This window comes from Lathyrus oleraceus, chromosome 1 (genome assembly GCF_024323335.1).
Source record: "Lathyrus oleraceus cultivar Zhongwan6 chromosome 1, CAAS_Psat_ZW6_1.0, whole genome shotgun sequence".
In the NCBI taxonomy this organism is placed as follows: Eukaryota; Viridiplantae; Streptophyta; class Magnoliopsida; order Fabales; family Fabaceae; genus Lathyrus; species Lathyrus oleraceus.
Window position 1 is genome coordinate 422,095,268 of NC_066579.1, and position 20,656 is coordinate 422,115,923.

The window sequence follows — 20,656 nt, forward strand, 5'->3', positions numbered from 1 at the left end:
TCATTGTTGTTATTTTTTTCAGGTAATTCTTTACAGGTTGAATCTAAGAGAAGCTGTTATGGATGTTTCAAGGGTTGTTGTTCATTATAATCTTCCGCTGTGGAGTTGTGTGCAATGAAGATATTGTTCATAGTTCTTAGATTTTTATTGTTTAGGCATTATTGTATAACATGTTTCATTGATGTTTTAGTTTGGACATGTATATATATTGATGCCATTAGGCACTTATGTTGTGACAGTACCAAGATTTAACACTTGTATGATATTATTCTAGATATATATTATACGAGTTGTTACATATGCGGTGTTCTTGAGTTGATAAAAAGATTTTGTTCAACATATATATCACTTGGACCAAAATATATCTTAGTGAACTTTGTAATCATGTAGATTATAGTGAAAATGTCTAAGTGTGAGGGAATAGATGTAAATTTGAGTTAAATGGCTGAATCGAGATGAACTAAGTGTGTTTAATCTCTCTTTCCTTATCTTCAAGCAATTATGGTTTACTTGAGTTTCATTTGAATCAAACAAAAAAAAATTAATTGACTAACAGAATTCAACATTTTTTCTTGTATTTTTCTCACATTTTTGTTGGAATAAGATCTCTGCTTTTTTATTTAATCACTTGACCATTTAAGACTAAAAGATCTTTGAGAATAACATGATTAATCATGATAATAATGAAGGAACCATCACTTCTTACTCAATAAAACCTCAAATGTTTGATAGAGAAATATTTGGATAGTGGGAAGATAATTAATATAGTTTATTTATCTCTCAAGATCTAGATTTATGGAAGCTAGTATCTGATGGCTATGAACATCCAAAAAATGATGAAGGAAGAAGTTTGATCCTTTCGCTTTGAATGATGCTCAAAAGAAAAATCACAAATTGCATCATAAAGTCAAAAGCATCTTGTAACAACCATTTCCTTTGAAAAGTATGATAAGATTGGTGACACTGAATCAACAAAAAGATATATTTGATTTACTCGGACTAAATCGTAAATGAAACAAACAAGTGAAAAAAATCCAAAATAAATTGCTTTGAAAAAGAAGTACGAGAAATTCAAAATGAAAGAAGATGTAAACATGGAGACTATATTTTCTAGATTTCAAACTTTAGTCTCTGAACTTAGTGTTGAAAAAAAATTATACTAATGTTGACCATGTCAAAAAAATCCTTAGTTGTCTCTTAAAAATATAGAGACAAAAGGTAATATTTATTGAGAATCTAAACAACTTAATTCTTGAAAACCTCATTATCTCCCTCCCTCCCTCTAAGTCATGAGATAGATCTTGATGCATATAAACCCGAAAGAACCAAAATCTTTTGCTTTAAAATCTAAAAACAAGTTGATCAAGACTATACAAGCATAAGAATCAAAAGATAAAGACCCTGCAAAAGCATCAGAAGATGATGAATTTTCTCTCAATTCCAGGCAAGTGCAATGTATTTGGGATAGAAGGAAGAAACAATCTCCCAACATGGAGTTCTGATACTTCAAAGATCCAAGAGACAACTATGGTAAAATGAGCTCACTTGAAATTCTTAGAATGTAATATCATGAGTTGAAAGATTTGAAATCATTAAATTCTAATTAAATTAATATATAACCATATGAATTGGATTTGTGCTAACTTTTTAAGCATGTAATTGAAAAGATTTATCAATGGTGCTTATATGTTATAAAAAATAGACTTAAAAGTTTTCAAAATGCTCCATGACTTAACTGTCTTAAAAAGTAATTCATTATACATTGAAATGAAAATAATTTAACCAACCACTAAATGTCAAATTACTTTTTAAGACAAAAAGCAAAACCACCCTATGGAATTCAAAGGGAACACCTGAAATTATGGGGTCTCTCTTCAAGCATTGGTGCCAAAACTAGTGTGAATTGAAAATTGAATTTTTGGCCACATTTTAAAGGCCTTTTAGAAAGTAAGTTACCAATTATGTTGTGTGTATATAACTAATAATAGAACTCTCCGGATTAAATAATGCACGCCCTACTTTAACACCAATCAAGTGAATATAAAAAAGCAACTTCAGAACTATCTAACCCTTTGGACCCTGATGAATCATGTTCCAGGTTTCTTGTTTTTTTCCTTTAATTTATGTACTTTCCTTTTCTCAAAGAAATTGGTGTTTGCCTTTTTAAAAGCTTAAACCATGTTCATATTAAACCCTTTATCTCTTTAAACATGACACATTAATAGTCAAAGATCATTGTAAATTATAATGGTGACAAAATAAGCAGCTATGACAACTATGTTTTTTTTCTTGCCCTTAGTATGAAGAAAGAGACATTGGAGTTAGTTCATAAGGCATTGTTTATTGGTTCTTTATGAGACTCAATTGTGTATAGTTTAATTAGTTGGTACTTGGAAGTATAAGGCTAAAAAATAATTTAAACCCAGGTAGAAAGAAAGTGAACCAAGAATTTCTATTATATGTCTATTTGTCATTGTGCTCATATCCTAATTTGTACAAATAATGCAACACTTTTTGAATGGAAATGGTTGGTTTCACAATAAAAAATAGGTATGCCCTCTAACTCCACTAGATCCACCCCATGATGACAACTTTGATATGGATCTACCTTGTGCAACAAGCTATTTCTCCTCTCTATTCTTCCACTTCCTCACGGTCACGCTGGTGGGGCTGCATTCGGAGTTTTGCCCTTGTACCACGCTAATGGATCACGCTTCTCCTTGCTCGAGCTTTGCAACAAGGATGTAATTGTCCTCTTGACAATCTCTTAACGGTTGTGGAACATGATTTTTTTGTGGATGGTGGCCTCATTATCCCCTGCCTAAACTCTGCTACATACATGATTGTCACACCTATAACATAGCATGGATTTTATATGTGAAGTAGCAAAGGGTAATTCTTATTGAGATGAATAGGCCATTCTATATTTGGGGGTATGATTTTACAGATTTTGTCCCAAAGGTGCTATTGAGGAATTGCTTGGGTAACCATGCAAAGCCATTTCTATTTACAGTGATGGTTTCACAAGAGGACAACATATTGCCTTAATTTAGACAGTGATTGATAGAAGGAGAAGGGAGTGCATTTATTGAGCCTCATCTAGAAGAGTACAGTTGCAGTTACATCTAGCACATGGCATGTTCTTTATGGCACTAGATTTTATAGCATATAGTATATAAATATGGAAATTAATAATGGAGTGTAGGTGTAGGGAAGCTTTTACCACAAAAGAGAATTCATGAATTTTGTAATATTAATTTCCAATGCTTCACCTGCTTTAATTATTACTCCATTGTTCCAAACATAGTAAAGAAGCAAAATGCTAAAGGCACACTAAAAATATATGTGTACCTCCTTTTTCTTTGATTTGTATATTCAGGAATTTTCTAAGCTTTATTTGCAAAAGGTTGCAGAAGATACCAAAGTTTATTGATACCTTACCCTTATTATTGTCCTTGCATATGTAGAGTTTAAGACATGAATGACTAGTATATGATTAAATCTACAATAACTTACATAAATTCATTAGGACCAAACTAGGTGTACGCTAATGAAATGATCTCTCAAACATTGCTAAGAAAATACAGAAAAATTATGACCTGTACATTATAGATAGATGACACGGGAGTAACATTCCATCATCGCAAAGCGTAAATGACCAAATCCTCCCTTGAACACATACACACCGGAACTATAGACAACTTATTGACTAGGATTTACAGAAAAAAGGAAAAGAAAATTGCCATATATCACCTTACTGCAGAAATGTAAAAGGGTAAAGTTTTCTTACAAACAAGTGAGGAATTTCTAGGGAATGTCGTGCAGTTCAACTTAGCACGGGCATGGTAAGATCATGGATCGCCACTCTTCACCTTGATCTCCATAAGTTCCTCAATGGGCTGACGGCATATAGGGCATTTATTTGATTGAAGGCGCAGAGCTTTTGCACAGTCACTGCACATACACTATAAAGTACAACGGATGTAATGTGAGAAAGATCACAACAGAAAATGAATACAGCGTAAATTTAATACTGAGACACGATCATCCATAATTAAAGTTATTATATTTACACATAATATGCGATAGAAGTGCTAAGAACATAAAATGAAAACATACCATGTGTCGACAAGGTAAGACAGCTGTATCCTTTGGTTCAGTCATGCATATTACACACTCCTTCCCAGGATCACTGTCATCAAATCCTGAAGCTTCTGAGTTTCCTATTCCATATAGCTCTCTCAACTCATAGCGAACACCGTCAATCCACAGAATCTGTTTAATTACTTTTATCTGGAAAGCACCGTTACGTTTCTCCAAGACAGCTTGAGTTATTTGCATGTGAGGGGACGAATTTAGCACAGAATCATCAGGAGTTTTAGGAGTTTCGTTTTCCGAGGGAGTTTCCAAACATGTTTCAGCGCATATTACAAGAGGAAAGACATCTTCTCCAGGTGAAGGCTTTGAAAGATCATCCAACTCAAAGAAGCCCAGGTCAATCCCAGTTCCTGAAGGCTGGGCAAATTTCTGGCCAACTCCTTTCTCAAAGGGGACTTTGACTGGCACAAATGCATCAGGAAAGAGTGGAACAAACCTACATTTATCTTCTTCCTTCGCAAAGTATGAGACAGTAATGCTGCAAATTTCAAATACAAGGAGTAAAGAAGTTAAGAGAAGCAAAAACATTCCAAATTCCATCATACAATTATATTTACTCCATCTTCAAATGGTCTCATTTTAGTACAATCATTTCATACAATTAACCAATCAAACTAATTGCAACTTCAACCCATAAATTGTGGTTTCATTCAGTTCTTTTGTTAGTACTTGAATGTAAGCTTACAAGTAAAATGAAACTGCCCATAGTCTGCTTATAACCAGAACACGGGCAAAGCTGATTTGAGAGCACAAACAGTTGTTATAGTGAATATTGCTGTGACAAGTTCTTTACATAAATGATGCATACCTAACTAAAATATGTATTTTACACGTTTCGAGTTCCTTCGACCACTAATTCTAACATGAGTAGATTTTTTCTCTAAGACTTAATAGCCTGCGTTGCATAGGTACTGGTACGGAGTACGGCCTTTTTAGAAAAACTAAGGTACGGGTACGTTAGTATAATTTTTTTAAATACAATTATAAAAATAACAAAGGTGTTATATTGTTTAAATAATTACAAAACATTAAAATTACAAAACAATTTGCTTAAAAAAAATTAATATCTACGCAATTAACATAAATAAATCACACTTAAAAAGTATCCATAAATCATGATATCATTAAAAAGAACGGCTTCTAGTTCAGGTTTATCGAGAGAAAGACTAACAACTTAAAAAACATCAACTACGTCAAATAGATCTCATTCATCTCCACCAATATCCTATATTTTTGTTGCTCCAACATTATAAACCTTAATATGAGAAGACAAGGATTTGTATGAACAAAAATTAATTCCTCAGCCCTCTTTGAATTGAGCCTATTCCTTTTCAAATATGTGAATAAATTTAATTGTGCTTCAATTTCTCTCCACAGAAGATGAAGAACTTGGTTGTGAAAGAACTTTTTTATTTCTAAATAGAATAATTAACCTAATTTTTACTTAGGAAAAAAAGCCCAAATTATACTATCCAATAAAAATTAAAAAAAGTTGGGTACATGGTACCAAATATGTACCGGTTGGTGTACGAACTTAAAAAAAAAACAAAAAAAATTGATACGACTTCGGTGCGTATCGTACGCGTACTGTACGAGTACTGGTATCCGGTACGTACCCGGTACCGGTACTTTATCTAAAATGGAGTATCCGTGCTTGAGAGCTTAATAGCTTACCAAGCAGAAAATTTCTACTAAATTCACAAAAAGCAGATTAATGAAGATAAACGCCAACCAGTTACCTAGAGTCTATCAAACACGCTTCGTGTGATTTTCAAAGAAAATGCCTCACAAGAAATAAAAGTTAAAACCATGTTTATAATGAATGAATGTGATGGAAGAAAGAAGCTTTTTGGTCCAAATAAAAGTGTCTCTTAGATACAGCTGTACTATCGGTTGGTTATTTTGTAAGTCTCCAAATTCCCAATATGATTCAAAATTTAAGAGTTTACTCAAAATCTAGAATAACAATTGGAGTTCTTGCTTATGCAATCATATATAGAAACCATAGCAACCTTCAGGTATAACAGTGGGACTGTATTTAATTAAAGACCTAATTGAATATATTTTTTTAACGATACTTATGTTTTCACAATTTTTTGAAGGTAGATTATCATGTCAACAAACACTTCAAACAACATTTTACGATCAATCTCTGACAATAAAAAATTGTTTGAGACAAAATTTTTAGATTGTCACATAAATTTAAGGATTGTCCTCAAACATGATAAAAAGTTGTATGTCTTAGAGCCACATGTTTCCGAAAAAGAGCCTCCAAGTTCTGCTCTAAAGGCTGAAAGAGATGCTTATAAGAAGCATGTTGATGATGCCTTAGAAACTGTGTGCCTCATGTTGTCTACCATGAACTCTGAATTGCAAAAGTAAGATGAGAACATGACACCGTTCGATATGATAAAACACCTAAAGAGTAGGCTAGACATGATAGGTTTGAAATTCCAAAATCTTTTTTCAAGGCAAGCTAGGTGACGAAGCCCCTATAGGTCCTCATGTACTCAAGATGATTAGGTATGTCAAAGTTCTCCACATACCCAATCATCTTGAGTATATGAGAACCTACATGAGGCTCCCTCAGCTACCTTGCCTTGAAAACGGAATTTGCAAACTTCAAACCTCTCATGCTTAACCTATTCTTGATAGAGCTTTTTTTAGGTGTTTGATCATATTGAACGCTAGCCTACTCTTGATAGAGCTTTTTTAGGTGTTTGATCATATCGAACACTGCAATGTTCTAATCTTGTTTTTGCAATTCAGAGTTCATGGTGGTCAGCATGAGGCGGACAGTTTCTAAAGTGTCATCAATATGCTTCTTATAAGCACCTCTTTCAGTCTTAAGAGGAGAACTTAGAGGCTCCTCTTCGGAAACGGGTGTGTCTAAGAAATACAACTTTTTCTCATGTTTGAGAACAATCCTTAAGTTTTGCTGTCAATCTAGAAAGTTTGTCTCAAGTGTTTGTTGACGTGGTAATCTACATTTTAAAAATTGTGAAGATATAAGTATCATTAAAAAACATATTCAATTAAGTCTTTAATTAAATACACTCCCACTATTTTACTCAACCCAAATGACCCTAAAGATTGATTCGAAAAATCTCATGGAAAGATTTTCTAATAGATCAAAGATTCATATTTCACTTTGTTTTAAGTCAGCGGTAGGATGATTACACAAAACTCAATTATTTAAGAATGAACTCCTTCCAAATGTATCTAATAGAACTCTCGAGTTTTATCAGTTGAGTGAATAACTCTTTATTCTAATCCATCATATGGATTCTTCCCAACTCTTTCTTCTAAACATATATAACAATATTATATTCAATTTAATTAAGTTATGCTTCTAAACATATATAACTCTTATTTTAATCCTTGTTATAATTAATTTAGTCTCCAAGAGTTTGGTTTGAAAATTTTACACAGTCTTTGAAAAAACAAAGATATACCCAATGTTAGGTTGTCGATAGCGTGCTATAGCATAACAGTACGGGACCTAGGCGCCACGCTTTTGGGTTGCTAACTGATATCCACGATAGCAGAAATAGCGGCCGCTGTTTGTGATGTCATGGTGGCACAATAGCAACACTATAGCGGTTCTATGGCGGTTTACCAACAGCTATTGTGAAGATAAGGGCAATATTGTAAGTTTGAATTTTTTTCAAGGCAAATTGATATTTTTCCATTTTATTTCACTAATATAAAAGCTCCTAGTGATGCTCTAGGTCATTTCCAATTCTCTCTCTCTTCACAAATTTTCTTCTTCCACATTCTTCTCAACCTAAAAATTAGCAAGCGGTGGATCTTTCTCATTCATTCTTCCACATTCTTGTTCACCTATTCATCTTTTTCTTCACTTTCTCATCCATTCACATCTATTTCTCCTATGTTTTGCTGATTTCTCATCTATTTAGTTTTGGGAGAAGAGGGTTTGACTTGGGAAGTTGTTGGCCTAATGAACCAACAAGAGTTACAAGTAACTCTAGACTTGCTACATTAGTGTCTAATGGAGATGCGGAGTTGGAGGTGGAAGAAGAAGAGTTTGAAATTGAATCAAGTGATGAGCAAGATGACATTAATGTGGTGGTACTTAGAAGTGAAGATGAGACATGTGTGATTTAGTCATTTTGTTTACATTTATAATTTGGTTTAGTCATTTTGAGCACAAGAATGATTTGATTTTGATGGAAACTTATATTGTGGTGCTGATGGAATTTATGTATGTTGTTGCAACTTCTATTTTTAAGGCATTATGTATGTTGTTGGAATTTATTTTAAGTATTTATGTATTCATGTTAAGTATTTATCTTGGTTTTTAAAGCTCACAATAGCGGTCATCCCGCTATCCGCTATGCCGCTATAGCATTTTAGGGGTCCGACGCTACGCCGCTATCCGAGATTAACAACCTAGATCCAAGGACATGTAGGTCATATGTTATTCACAAAGTCAGGTCAAAATAGGATGATAAATGTTCTAATTGTCAACGTTGATGATATTGTTCTTACAAGTGATAATGATAATGTGGCATAAATGAAGAGATTAAAGAAAAGTTTAACAAAAGAATTTGAAATCAAAGACTTGGGTTCACTCAAGTATCTTATTGGCATGGAAGTAGCAAAATCAAAAAAAGAAATTGTTGTTTCTCAGAGAAAATATGTCCTTAATCTCCTACAAGAGATGGGTATGAGTGGTCGTAAGCGTGTGCTGACACTTCTATGGACCCAAATACTAATCTTTGGGAGAAGGGAGACACACCAGTTAACATTGGAAGATATCAGAGGTTAATTGGAAAACTTATATGTCTAGCTCATACTTGCCCTGACATTGCTTTCTCAGTTAGTGTTACTTGAAAACAACTTCTGAAAAAGAGTCATTCTTCAAGAAGACCAATGATAAAAACGTGGCAATATTCACTGATGTAGATTGGGCAGAATTTTTTACAGATAAAAAGTCAACTTCAGGCTATTGCACATTTTTGTAATGGAACCTAGTAACATGGAGAAGCAAAAAAAAATAAGTGGTTGCTAGAAGTAGTGTTGAAGTTATAGCAATGGCTCAAGGTATTTGTGAAGGTATGTGGATTCTTAGAGTTTTGAAAGAACTCAAAAAAGTGGTAGAACTCTCATTGAAGTTATATTGTGACAGTAAAGCCGCTATAAGCATAGCACACAATCCTGTTCAACATGACCAGACAAAGCATATTGAAATTGATCGCCATTTCATCAAAGAGAAGATAGATTCTAGTATTCTCTGCTTACCGTTTGTTCTCTCGAGTCAATAGATCGCTGATATTTTAACCAAGAGTTTGACAAGGACAGCATTTGAATATTTGATAAGTAAGTTGGACATGATTGATATCTATGCACCAATTTGAGGGGGTGTTGAAATATAATATATTATTTCCTCTTCTTAGTATTCTAAATTTATGTTTATTTTTTTTCCCTTATATCTCTTCAGAAATTAAGGAGTTGATTGATTGTATTTTCTCATATAAAAGGAGCCCTGGTAGTTATAATAAGTATCTTTCTCTGCATATAACTAGATAAGTTCTCAAGTAACCCTGATTTTATCCTTTATCATGCTTCCTTTTGTTTTTACATATCAACACAACAACTATTCTTTTGTTCTAACTAAGAGACCGACGCAGAATATTACATTTGTAAAAGCAGAAGAGTAAAGGTTTTAGTGGGAGAGTCGAGAACTTTAATGTGTGATCTTGAACTACATCAATGCAACCAAAAGTATCAGAGAAGTATAAGTATTAATATTTGTATTAATGTTAGAAAAGAGATGACAAAATATGGAGATATGAGATTCTAATCTTGTGAATGGTACCATTTCCTATTTTGTGAATTGCTCTAGAGACCTCCGGTATTATGTGCACTTTAAAAACCTCCATCCTCGGCAATATTGTTTAACCACGCACGGTTAAATAACATGGATGAAACCAACGTTATCACAATTTCATTAATGACATTATGTTCTCCAAAATAACTAATTTTCATCCAATCATGTCATCGGCACATTATTAAGAACCTCACTTTTTAAAAGCTTCTTTTTACCGAAACTCAATTCTTGGATGTTTTTGGTACCTCAGAGACTGACTTTTAGACATGGCTTAGATTGTCTTAGGGTTACTGGCATCAAAATTGTCTACTCTCATCAAATTTGAGGTGACTAAAGATAAATTCAGTTATACAGGTATATTTGCAGAGGCTTCCTCTCTGCTCTGCATACTGCATGGAAGTATATATTAATATTCCTGTATTTTTCTTTTTCCTTTCAATACAATGTATTTAGTGTTAGGGTCTGTTTTTGCTATTTGGGCCTTACACATTGTAAACTCATTTCTCTTTTGTAGTACCAGTCCTATATAATAAGGACTTGGGGAATTTTTTCTTAATCTTCAGTTCAGTTTCTCCTCTTTGGGTCCATTGAACCAATATGGCATTGAGCCCAATACTGGGTCCAATGGACCAATATGGCATTGAGCCCAATATCTTCCGTCGCATCTCTTCATCCTAACCATCTTGGCATAACCCCGTCACCATCTTAATCTTGAAGTTGATGAGCATAACCCCGTCACCATCTTGGCATTGCGCCCTTCTCAAGATCCACGCAACACATATCTCCACCCCCGAGTGAAAATCCTTGTGGCAAACCCTCTCACCGACCAAAACTATGACAATTGTGGCAAACTTCCAAAACCACCTTCATCGAATTCATATTTTGACCTTTGGGAGCAATGCAACAACATGGTTATATCTTGGATCACTTGCAAACTTGAGAAAGGGTTCTTGAATTCCCTGACTGAAGTAGAAAGAGCACATTTGTATTGAACAACGCAAGAACAAAGAATAAATCGGGGTAGGACGAAGATCCTCCAACTCATCCCATAAAATCTTCATATCAGAATCGATGCACAATCTGCATCGCTCAATACGGATTCGATGAAAGTGGTTTTGGAAGTTTGATCTTGTTCTTGGAGGAGAGAGTGTGTTTCATCGAGCGGCACCAATTGTGATAGTTTTGGTTGGTGAGGAGGTTTGCCACAAGAACAGCGACGGGATTTAAGCGACTTTCGCTCGTAAATAGGGTCTTTGTGGTTTCATTGTGTTTTGTGGGAATTTCTTGAGTGTCATCGTTGGATTCAGAAGATGACATGGCGAAATAGAGAAAGAGGAACCCTATGTTAGTATGTTAGGATGAAGAGATGCGGCGGAAGATAGAAAAAAGAAACCTAGATTTTCACCGATACCATATTACATTATTAGGCTCAATGTCTCAATGCCATATTGGTCTATTGGACCCAAAGAGGAGAAACTGAGCTAAAATGAAAAAATTTCCAATGATTAGGAAAAAATCCCCAAGTCCATATTATACTGGCACTACAAAGGAGAAATGGGCTTACAATGTTGTGTCTCATACAACACCTCTGAATATAGATGTGTCTGCATCGTTGTCGAGTATGTTTAATTTATTCATTTTTTTAAATTATTACCGGGTAAAAATACTATGGGGCAGGATAGGAGAGAGTTGAGCATTAGAGAGAGTTGAGCATGTGTGGACTAGACCTAAAGATACCTTTGGTAGTACACCCGATGGAGAATATCCCAATTGTTTGGGGGTAGAGGATGACCAAGAAAAACCATAGGAGAAAGAAATTATCAAAATAGACCTAGAGTTCAATTGTTTCCATAAAGATATAACATATGATAGAGAACTATGATGCCGTTTGATCCAGGTAGCTAAGCTCAGCTAGTTGAATAAGGCTGGGTTGTTTTTGAATTGTAATCATCATATAGATCAAAGTCTTTCTGAATTTAAGATCTAGCCGGAAATCCCTAAAAGGAGTGACATTTTAAGAGTTCAATCATCTAAGTTAAAGAGGATGCAAAATTACACAATATTGGCATGATTATATAATGGACCCCTCCCCGTGCATTATAATATGTATTTTTACAATCTGCATAGTAGAATTCATAACAATTCTTCTCCATCATAGAACAATAATGAACTCAGTCTAAAATGAAGAAACAAGTAAAATCCAAATTTGCAAGGGAATTCACTTACCTGCCATCATATACAGCATCGAAAACGAAAGAAACAAGATGGTGATCAGGGTTATGCTCATCAACTTCAAGGCGCAAAGTATCTTTATGAACATTGACATGGTTCCTAATTTTCTTAGCAGTTTGATGATCAACATATGGAGGTGGAGCGGAAGAAGAAGGTAAAGGAGGAGGAGGTGGACCCCAGGCGTGTTGATTTACATAGTAAGAAGGATGGAACATGACACGAGGATTGGCGTAGTTGACGTTTGAATTAGGGTTAGAGAAGTAAAATGAATGGGTCTGAGGTTGAAGAGAAGGAGGAGGAGGAGGAGGATGGGTAGTTGCATAGCCGGTGGTGGTTGAGGGATAATAGTAACCTTGCTGGTGAGGTGGTGGTGGTGGCGGCGGATGTGATTCAGTTGAGTAATAATAATGAGGTGGTGGTGGTGGTGGTGGAAGTGAAGGTGGTTGTTGAGGTGGATTGTGAATGAAATTGTTTCTTCTTCTACTACTGCTCCACGAAATACCCATACGAGTGTGATAAGGGTGAGAAAATAACAAGATGCGGTGGTGGGTGAGAAATTGCGGTGGTGGGTGAGAAATCGCGGTGGTGAAGTAGCCGAGTCTTTTTTTTTCTTCGGTTTTTCTCTGTTTCTATGGTAAAAGCGCGTATGTATCGTATCTTGTCGTATTTTGCCTTTATTGAGTTTCCTTACACAGCAGGCTACCACTACTGCTCATTTATTTATCCAACAACTATTCAAACAAATCTCAATTTATTTATTTATTACTTTTTAAATTTTATTTATCCTCTAAATTGTAATATTTGACTTAAATAATATTCGTGATGCCATAATAAAGTTGATATTTTACTTAGATAAAGAAAAGTTAATTTTGTAAAAATATTGTTATATAGAAAAACTCTTGAAAAAGACTTCTTATTCTTCTTATAGAAACAAAGTTGGGATTTTTTACTAATATAACCCAAGTTTTTAAATTATTTCCCAAAATAACCCAAGTTTCAAAAAATTTCCCAATCTACCCCACCTTTAATAGGGAGGCGCCAATTGGATTGGCGCCCCCTCTTAAAAATTACTAGGAGGCGCCAATTGGATTGGCTAGGGCACCTGCCCTAGCCAATCCAATTGGCGCCTGTGTGTATTTTTTAAGAGGGGGCGCCAATCCAATTGGCGACTCCCTTAAAAAAGCCTCAAATGAAAAAACTTCCAACATGAAAGTTGTAGATCTTTTCAAAACAATGAATTTGGATATAAATTTTGCAACATTTGGATTTTTTTTGAGAAAGTTATGGGCAGTTGAAGTTGGACTTCTGAGTTTTTCAACTGTTGTCTGACCTATAATGTTTTGTATTATTGCATGTGTTTCTTTTACGAATATGAATTTTTGTCCAACATAACATTTGAAGTAGACATCTTAAATTTTGCAATGCACTTGGTCCCACCTCAAAATAATTAAAAATGAGTGAGTTAGGTATCTGCGAACTTGACCCAAAATTAGGGTTTCTGTCAGAATGACCTATAATGTTCTGAAATTAATGATGAGCTTCCAAGTTTCAAATGGATTTTTGATGAACATGAAAGTTGTTCATATGGCGACTGTTGTTAAAACTTGAATGGAGGCGCCAATTGGATTGGCTAGGGCAGGTGCCCTAGCTTAGGGTAGGTGCCCTAGCCAATCAAATTGGCGCCTATGTGTATGTTTTAAAAGGAGGTGCCAACTCAATTGCCGAGTCCATCATAAAATGCCTTTTTTGTATTATAAATAGATGCGTTGTGTGACCTATTGTTCCACAACTCAAATAATCATTTGGCTATCATGTTTGGTGTTCGTCGCCGATACGGTAAGGTGATTTATGCGAGAGACAAACCTCAATTGGTGATGCTGTTTTGGAACATCACCACGTTAGATCAACTGAAGAGGGAGCTGGTTCGATGGTTAGACGGGAAGATACCAGAAGGGGAAAAAATCAGAAGTATTGAGAGACTTGACAGTATCTTTGGTTGGGTGCGAATGAGGACTGATAAGGATGCTAGGGAAATGATGTTCGGTCGAGACGACATTAATTTGATTGTTGTAATCAGTTAGAATTATTTATGTTTTTAGATATTTTGTACTGATGTTGGTTATGAAACTCGTTGTAACAAGAACTTAATGATATATAATGATTGATTGTTACAGAAATACAATGTTACAAAAAGCATAAGATGTAGATACAATGTTACAAATAGCTTAAGATCTAGATATCATATTACAATAAGCTTAAGATCTAGATGATGCTCCTAGATTGGGACAGTTGTTTTTGTTGTGTCCTGTTTGGCCTTCCTTTCTTCTTTCTACGCATCTCTTCATTGTGCCAAACAATATCTCCTTCATATGGAGGCCAGTAATCCTCCATTGGTAGTACTGAAAAGCCTCGACTATATACATTCATGATGGTGTTAAGCTTATTGTAATATGATATCTAGATCTTAAGCTATTTGTAACATTGTATCTACATCTTATGCTTTTTGTAACATTGTATTTCTGTAACAATCAATCATTATATATCATTAAGTTCTTGTTACAACGAGTTTCATAACCAACATCAGTACAAAATATCTGAAAACATAAATAATTCTAACTGATTACAACAATCAAATTAATGTCGTCTCGACCGAACATCATTTCCCTAGCATCCTTATCAGTCCTCATTCGCACCCAACCAAAGATACTGTCAAGTCTCTCAATACTTCTGATTTTTTCCCCTTCTGGTATCTTCCCGTCTAACCATCGAACCAGCTCCCTCTTCAGTTGATCTAACGTGGTGATGTTCCAAAACAGCATCACCAATTGAGGTTTGTCTCTCGCATAAATCACCTTACCGTATCGGCGACGAACACCAAACATGATAGCCAAATGATTATTTGAGTTGTGGAACAATAGGTCACACAACGCATCTATTTATAATACAAAAAAGGCATTTTATGATGGACTCGGCAATTGAGTTGGCGCCTCCTTTTAAAACATACACATAGGCGCCAATTTGATTGGCTAGGGCACCTACCCTAAGCTAGGGCACCTGCCCTAGCCAATCCAATTGGCGCCTCCATTCAAGTTTTAACAACAGTCGCCATATGAACAACTTTCATGTTCATCAAAAATCCATTTGAAACTTGGAAGCTCATCATTAATTTCAGAACATTATAGGTCATTCTGACAGAAACCCTAATTTTGGGTCAAGTTCGCAGATACCTAACTCACTCATTTTTAATTATTTTGAGGTGGGACCAAGTGCATTGCAAAATTTAAGATGTCTACTTCAAATGTTATGTTGGACAAAAATTCATATTCGTAAAAGAAACACATGCAATAATACAAAACATTATAGGTCAGACAACAGTTGAAAAACTCAGAAGTCCAACTTCAACTGCCCATAACTTTCTCAAAAAAAATCCAAATGTTGCAAAATTTATATCCAAATTCATTGTTTTGAAAAGATCTACAACTTTCATGTTGGAAGTTTTTTCATTTGAGGCTTTTTTAAGGGAGTCGCCAATTGGATTGGCGCCCCCTCTTAAAAAATACACACAGGCGCCAATTGGATTGGCTAGGGCAGGTGCCCTAGCCAATCCAATTGGCGCCTCCTTGTAATTTTTAAGAGGGGGCGCGAATCCAATTGGCGCCTCCCTATTAAAGGTGGGGTAGATTGGGAAATTTTTTGAAACTTGGGTTATTTTGGAAAATAATTTAAAAACTTGGGTTATATTAGTAAAAAATCCACAAAGTTGTCTATTTGTTGAGTTAAACGTATCCATAAAAATCCTAAACCTTTTTCATTTTAAAAAAATTGATTTACTCAGATCTAAGAGGTATATTCATAGATCAAGTTAATTTATATATATTTTTTATGGATTTAATGGAGATGTTTAAATATTTTTTTACATGATTAATTAATAAAAATATATTATTTTATTTTATTATATAAATAATTTAAGTTTTTAAATATAATTTAACAAAATGCAGGATGATTATTGATTACCGGTATAAAATTAAGTATCACTCATTTTCTATTTCTCTATTCCAATATTTATAAATAAAAAATCGTTTAAATATCATTGTTTAAATAAAGAATATATATTCCAAAACTAAAATACTGCACAAAAATTAAATATTTTTTCTATTTGATACTACAGATATTTATATATTTTTTAAATATTTGTAAATTCCAAATATAATAAAAATAATTCCCTTTTCTCAATTTAATACAGAAAAATAATATAAAATATAAGATTTAGATCATATTCAAATTAATTAAAAAAAATTATACTAGATAACGGAATGAAATGGAGTGAAATAAAGTGAATAGAAATGGAAAAGAGCGGAACAAACATCTCACTCTGAAAATTTTAAAATTGAATAAGACAAATTATTTATTCCGTCTAAATTGAAGGGGAAAAAATATTATGACAAGTGATTAAATGATATAAAATCTATATCACTCTATTACATTCCGCTCCATCAAATTTTAAATGATATGAATAATAAAATATTATTATTTCATTGCATAGATCCAAACAAATGTGATATGGTTATATTTTAAAAGTATTAGATTTTTATACATTTAAAATTATATCAATAAATAATTGTGATATGGTTATATTTTAAAAAAATTATATTGAACTAAAACTTTTTATTTGACTAAAAATGTATTTTTAAACCACGAATATGTTTATGCTCATTTTTCTTACTTTACGCGTTGCAAAAAATATAGATTCTAGAAAATCGCACAACTTCGATCCGATTCCACCGTGCCGTGTCTTTCTTCAACCACCATCTATCGCCGTTCGTGCCACCGTAGACGCCGGTAAACCTAATTTCGCCACTCTCATCTGCACTAATTCTTTTTCTTTCTTAGTTCCCTGATCTGTTGCAACTGAATTGATTCAATCGAATTGCCACTGTTTCTGATGGTACCACTTTCTGATTCGTTTCTTTCATCATTTTTACTGTTTTCTACCTCTATCGCACAAGTATATGGAAATTCGCAATTCATATTTCAGTATTTGCATCATGCATGTAGGTATAGTTTAGGTATGTTAATGTTTGAATGAAGTGACACTAAGATCTAGCGGATCATTATTGAAATGCGTAAAGAAGTATATACATCGATGCTTCTACCGATTCAGAAATTACTTGATTGATAATTTAAAAATGAAACTTGTTTTGTTGTGATAATGTTTTTCACTCAGATTTATGCATTGCCATTGGAAATTTCTGTTGTAACTATTAAATTGAAATTAGTGTGTTTCTAATTAGAGGCTGTCTTTATTCAAGAAAATTTACCGATTTTATTCGGTTTTTTGTACAGGAATTCTGTATGCCGATGAAATTGTGAATCCGTGAATAGTGCTCGAGTTTTTGAGTAATATGGCATGAGCTTCATGTTCTTCTATCCTTGAAGGTTTAGCTGACATAAACAGGATAAGGATGTTTTCATTATTTTATGGACTTTGGCAGTACATGTTCAGTAAGTTAGAACTTCATGTACTCATTTTAGGGATTGACAAGGCTGGTAAAACGGTAAGACAATTTTCAATCCCGTAGTTTTTAAGAAATTATTGAGCTTTGTTGTGTGGCTTTGAATTGCTATATAATGAATAATTTTGTAGACTTTGCTTGAGAAGATGAAGTCGGTGTACACGAATGTAGAAGGTCTTCCTCCGGATCGAATTGTTCCAACTGTGGGATTGAATATTGGTCGTATTGAAGTGGCAAATAGAAAGCTTGTGTTCTGGGACCTAGGAGGCCAGGTATCTCAGAAATAGATAGGCAATACTTATGTTTGTAAATTCTATAATTATGAGATTAGAATGAATTGTTAATTTGATTTGGCAAAATTATTTTGTTCACCGACTCTAGTTTTATGAGCTGCTTGTCAAAATCATTTCGGTCTAGAACTTTGATAGCTAATATGTTTAACATCTACATGGTTCTTGTGGTTTAATTTTTTGTGCTTCTTTAAAATATCAAAATGCAACTACTCCACTAAACTAACTGTTTTTTTATGGCACTAAACTAACTGGTTTAGTGTCTGTTTTTATTATATGTTTGATATTTTATATTCAACATATTAGAACGGTTTCTTTATTATGGTTACTTATAAGAACTGCTAATTAAACTATGTAATTTGAACTATCAATTTTACCCGTTTTATCACTGAAACTTGAGTTTTAGTGCTTCAATTGGCAACGCTGAAGGGGATTTTGTAATTGAAAAATTAGTCTAATATGCATGGACAGTTGATTGAGTGCTTCATTTTTAACTGTAAGCCTAGCAGGAATAGAGTGTATCATTTGGTGAAAATGTCATACTTGACCCTCTGTATACTGATCTTGCTATCCATTTTCATATAATAAGATGTTAATTTAATTTCCCCACTTATCAGCTTGGTCTTCGCTCAATCTGGGAGAAATATTATGAAGAGGCACACGCTGTAGTATTTGTTGTAGATGCATCTTGTCCCTCACGATTTGAAGATTCAAAGTCTGCACTTGGTTAGTGAGACTTGATTTTAGCATTTGTGAATAACTAAATATATACTTCTTTAAGGAGTTGGCTTGCAGTTGCAATAGTACTAGATATGTCGAAACTATTACTCGAAACCAAACAGCACTGTGATGAGTTAATAACTGATTTGTTTACCAGAAAAGGTGCTTCGACATGAGGATCTCAAAGGAGCCCCTCTTTTGATTTTAGCAAACAAGCAAGTGAGTGTGCCTATTCTCTTCCTCTCCAAAAAAACAAATGTTTGGTTTCCTCTTTTTCTTTTTGCCCTCTTTGGTTTGCGTATCAACACAGTGATGGCAGCATGCTTGACATTCTTGCTATTGTAGGATCTTCCTGAAGCAGTATCATCTGAAGAACTTGCTCGGTATCTAGATTTAAAGAAGTTGGACGAAAGAGTCTACATGTTTGAAGCTGTGTCAGCATATGATGGGTAAGTGAGAGAGGTTGTATAAACTTTTCAAATCTCAACCTCTGATGATCCATTTCCATTTTATTTTCAATAAAGATCTAGATATCTGATGTAAGGGGAAAATAACCATCAAGCCAAGCTAGTACATAATTAAGTGCTTACTGAATGGACTTTTTTCTGATGTGTATATGTTACTTGAGGGTATTAGAGTTAGTTAGTCTCCTAGTTTGTTACTATTAATTAATAGGTGGTAGGTGAAAATCCAACTTACTGCCTATGAACAATAAGTTGGATTGAAATGGGCAGCTAGGCATTTGAGTGAATTGGGACTTTTGGGCATTGGGAGGGCACAGACCCTTGAAGTTCTGTGTTATTGTTCTGTAATCTAGGGGATTCTTCCCTATTTCTTTATATTACAATTCTAGTTCTTATCACTTTCCTTTGAAATGTTGCAGGCTGGGGATCAGGGAAAGTGCGGAATGGCTAGTGGAAGTGATGGAGAGAAGCAAGAGGACTGAAATGTTGAGATTGCGGGCAGGTGCAATGGGTCCAGGTTCTGTCTAGAGGTTGTGACATTAACTTAAAAAAGACGACTCCATTCATTTATAGCTATGTATATCCAAATTTGAAAGTACATGATTAGAAGTCATCACGATAAAAAAGGAAACAAACAACTTGGTGTTACATTAAACTGAGCCTTGATATTTAGTCATGCTTTAATTTGTAATACATCTGTTTCATACGAGGCTCACTCTCCAGTATCTCATACAGCAAGTTTTCTTCAGACATGCCCTATATAATCAATCTGTCAAGTATTTGAGCAGGAGGGTTTTCTGCTTCTGCCTCCTTGCACCCTTTTGTCAATTCGAGATTTAAACTCCCTATTTGAATAAATTTAATTTACTTTCCTTTCTGTAGAACTATATGGACATTACACTGCCATACAGATCCAGGTAGTGATGTGACATTGTGTAAAATACAAGTTACGAAGTCGATAAACTTGGGTGTAGCTGAACTTTTGTGAAAGGAGTCTGATTGGAGGAGCTACATATGTTTGATTATTATTTTGTTGGTAAAAAAGATTGATTTCCATGTATGCTTGTGGGGAAAAAATTACGTATAGTTTAGCCCTCTATCAAAAGTAACTATACGACAGTCTGTAAAAGCAGTGTCTGAAACTTCATTTATCATCAGTTACAATTTTATTTTGATTTTGTTGGATTCCTAAAACATGGAAATATAGGTTGATTTATTTATAACTTTTTTTATAGATTTATTTGTTAGTTTAAAAGTGTAATAGAAGAACAAACTGAGCAGGGATGTTCTTAGAAGCAAAGCTCATTCCAGAGAGACACTCTCCCTCAAATGGATGTAGCCACCAACTCCAAATATCATCCCCAACTATATATCTCCACCATCTCTCAAGTTTTCCTTACTCTTTTTTATCTTAGTTTTTTTTTT

General features: G+C 34.2%; 2 protein-coding genes across 2 annotated transcripts; one reads left to right on the top strand and one right to left on the bottom strand.

Moving 5' to 3' along the window:
• Window positions 1-3,469: 3,469 nt before the first annotated feature.
• On the bottom strand, window positions 3,470-12,931 carry LOC127078571 (probable E3 ubiquitin-protein ligase LUL4). The gene is made up of 3 exons (XM_051019016.1): window positions 12,239-12,931; window positions 4,120-4,636; window positions 3,470-3,965 (listed from the first exon to the last, which is right to left on the bottom strand). Exons 1-3 carry the CDS (start codon window positions 12,748-12,750, stop codon window positions 3,852-3,854), a joined length of 1,143 nt encoding a protein of 380 aa, XP_050874973.1. The 5' UTR covers window positions 12,751-12,931; the 3' UTR covers window positions 3,470-3,851.
• A 3,985-nt stretch (window positions 12,932-16,916) lies between these two features.
• LOC127078578 (uncharacterized) lies at window positions 16,917-20,406 on the top strand. Its single transcript, XM_051019022.1, has 8 exons — window positions 16,917-17,083; window positions 17,588-17,799; window positions 17,889-18,029; window positions 18,665-18,773; window positions 18,925-18,986; window positions 19,113-19,216; window positions 19,651-19,761; window positions 20,114-20,406. Exons 2-7 carry the CDS (start codon window positions 17,707-17,709, stop codon window positions 19,757-19,759), a joined length of 618 nt encoding a protein of 205 aa, XP_050874979.1. The 5' UTR covers window positions 16,917-17,083; window positions 17,588-17,706; the 3' UTR covers window positions 19,760-19,761; window positions 20,114-20,406.
• The last annotated feature ends 250 nt before the right edge of the window (window positions 20,407-20,656 follow it).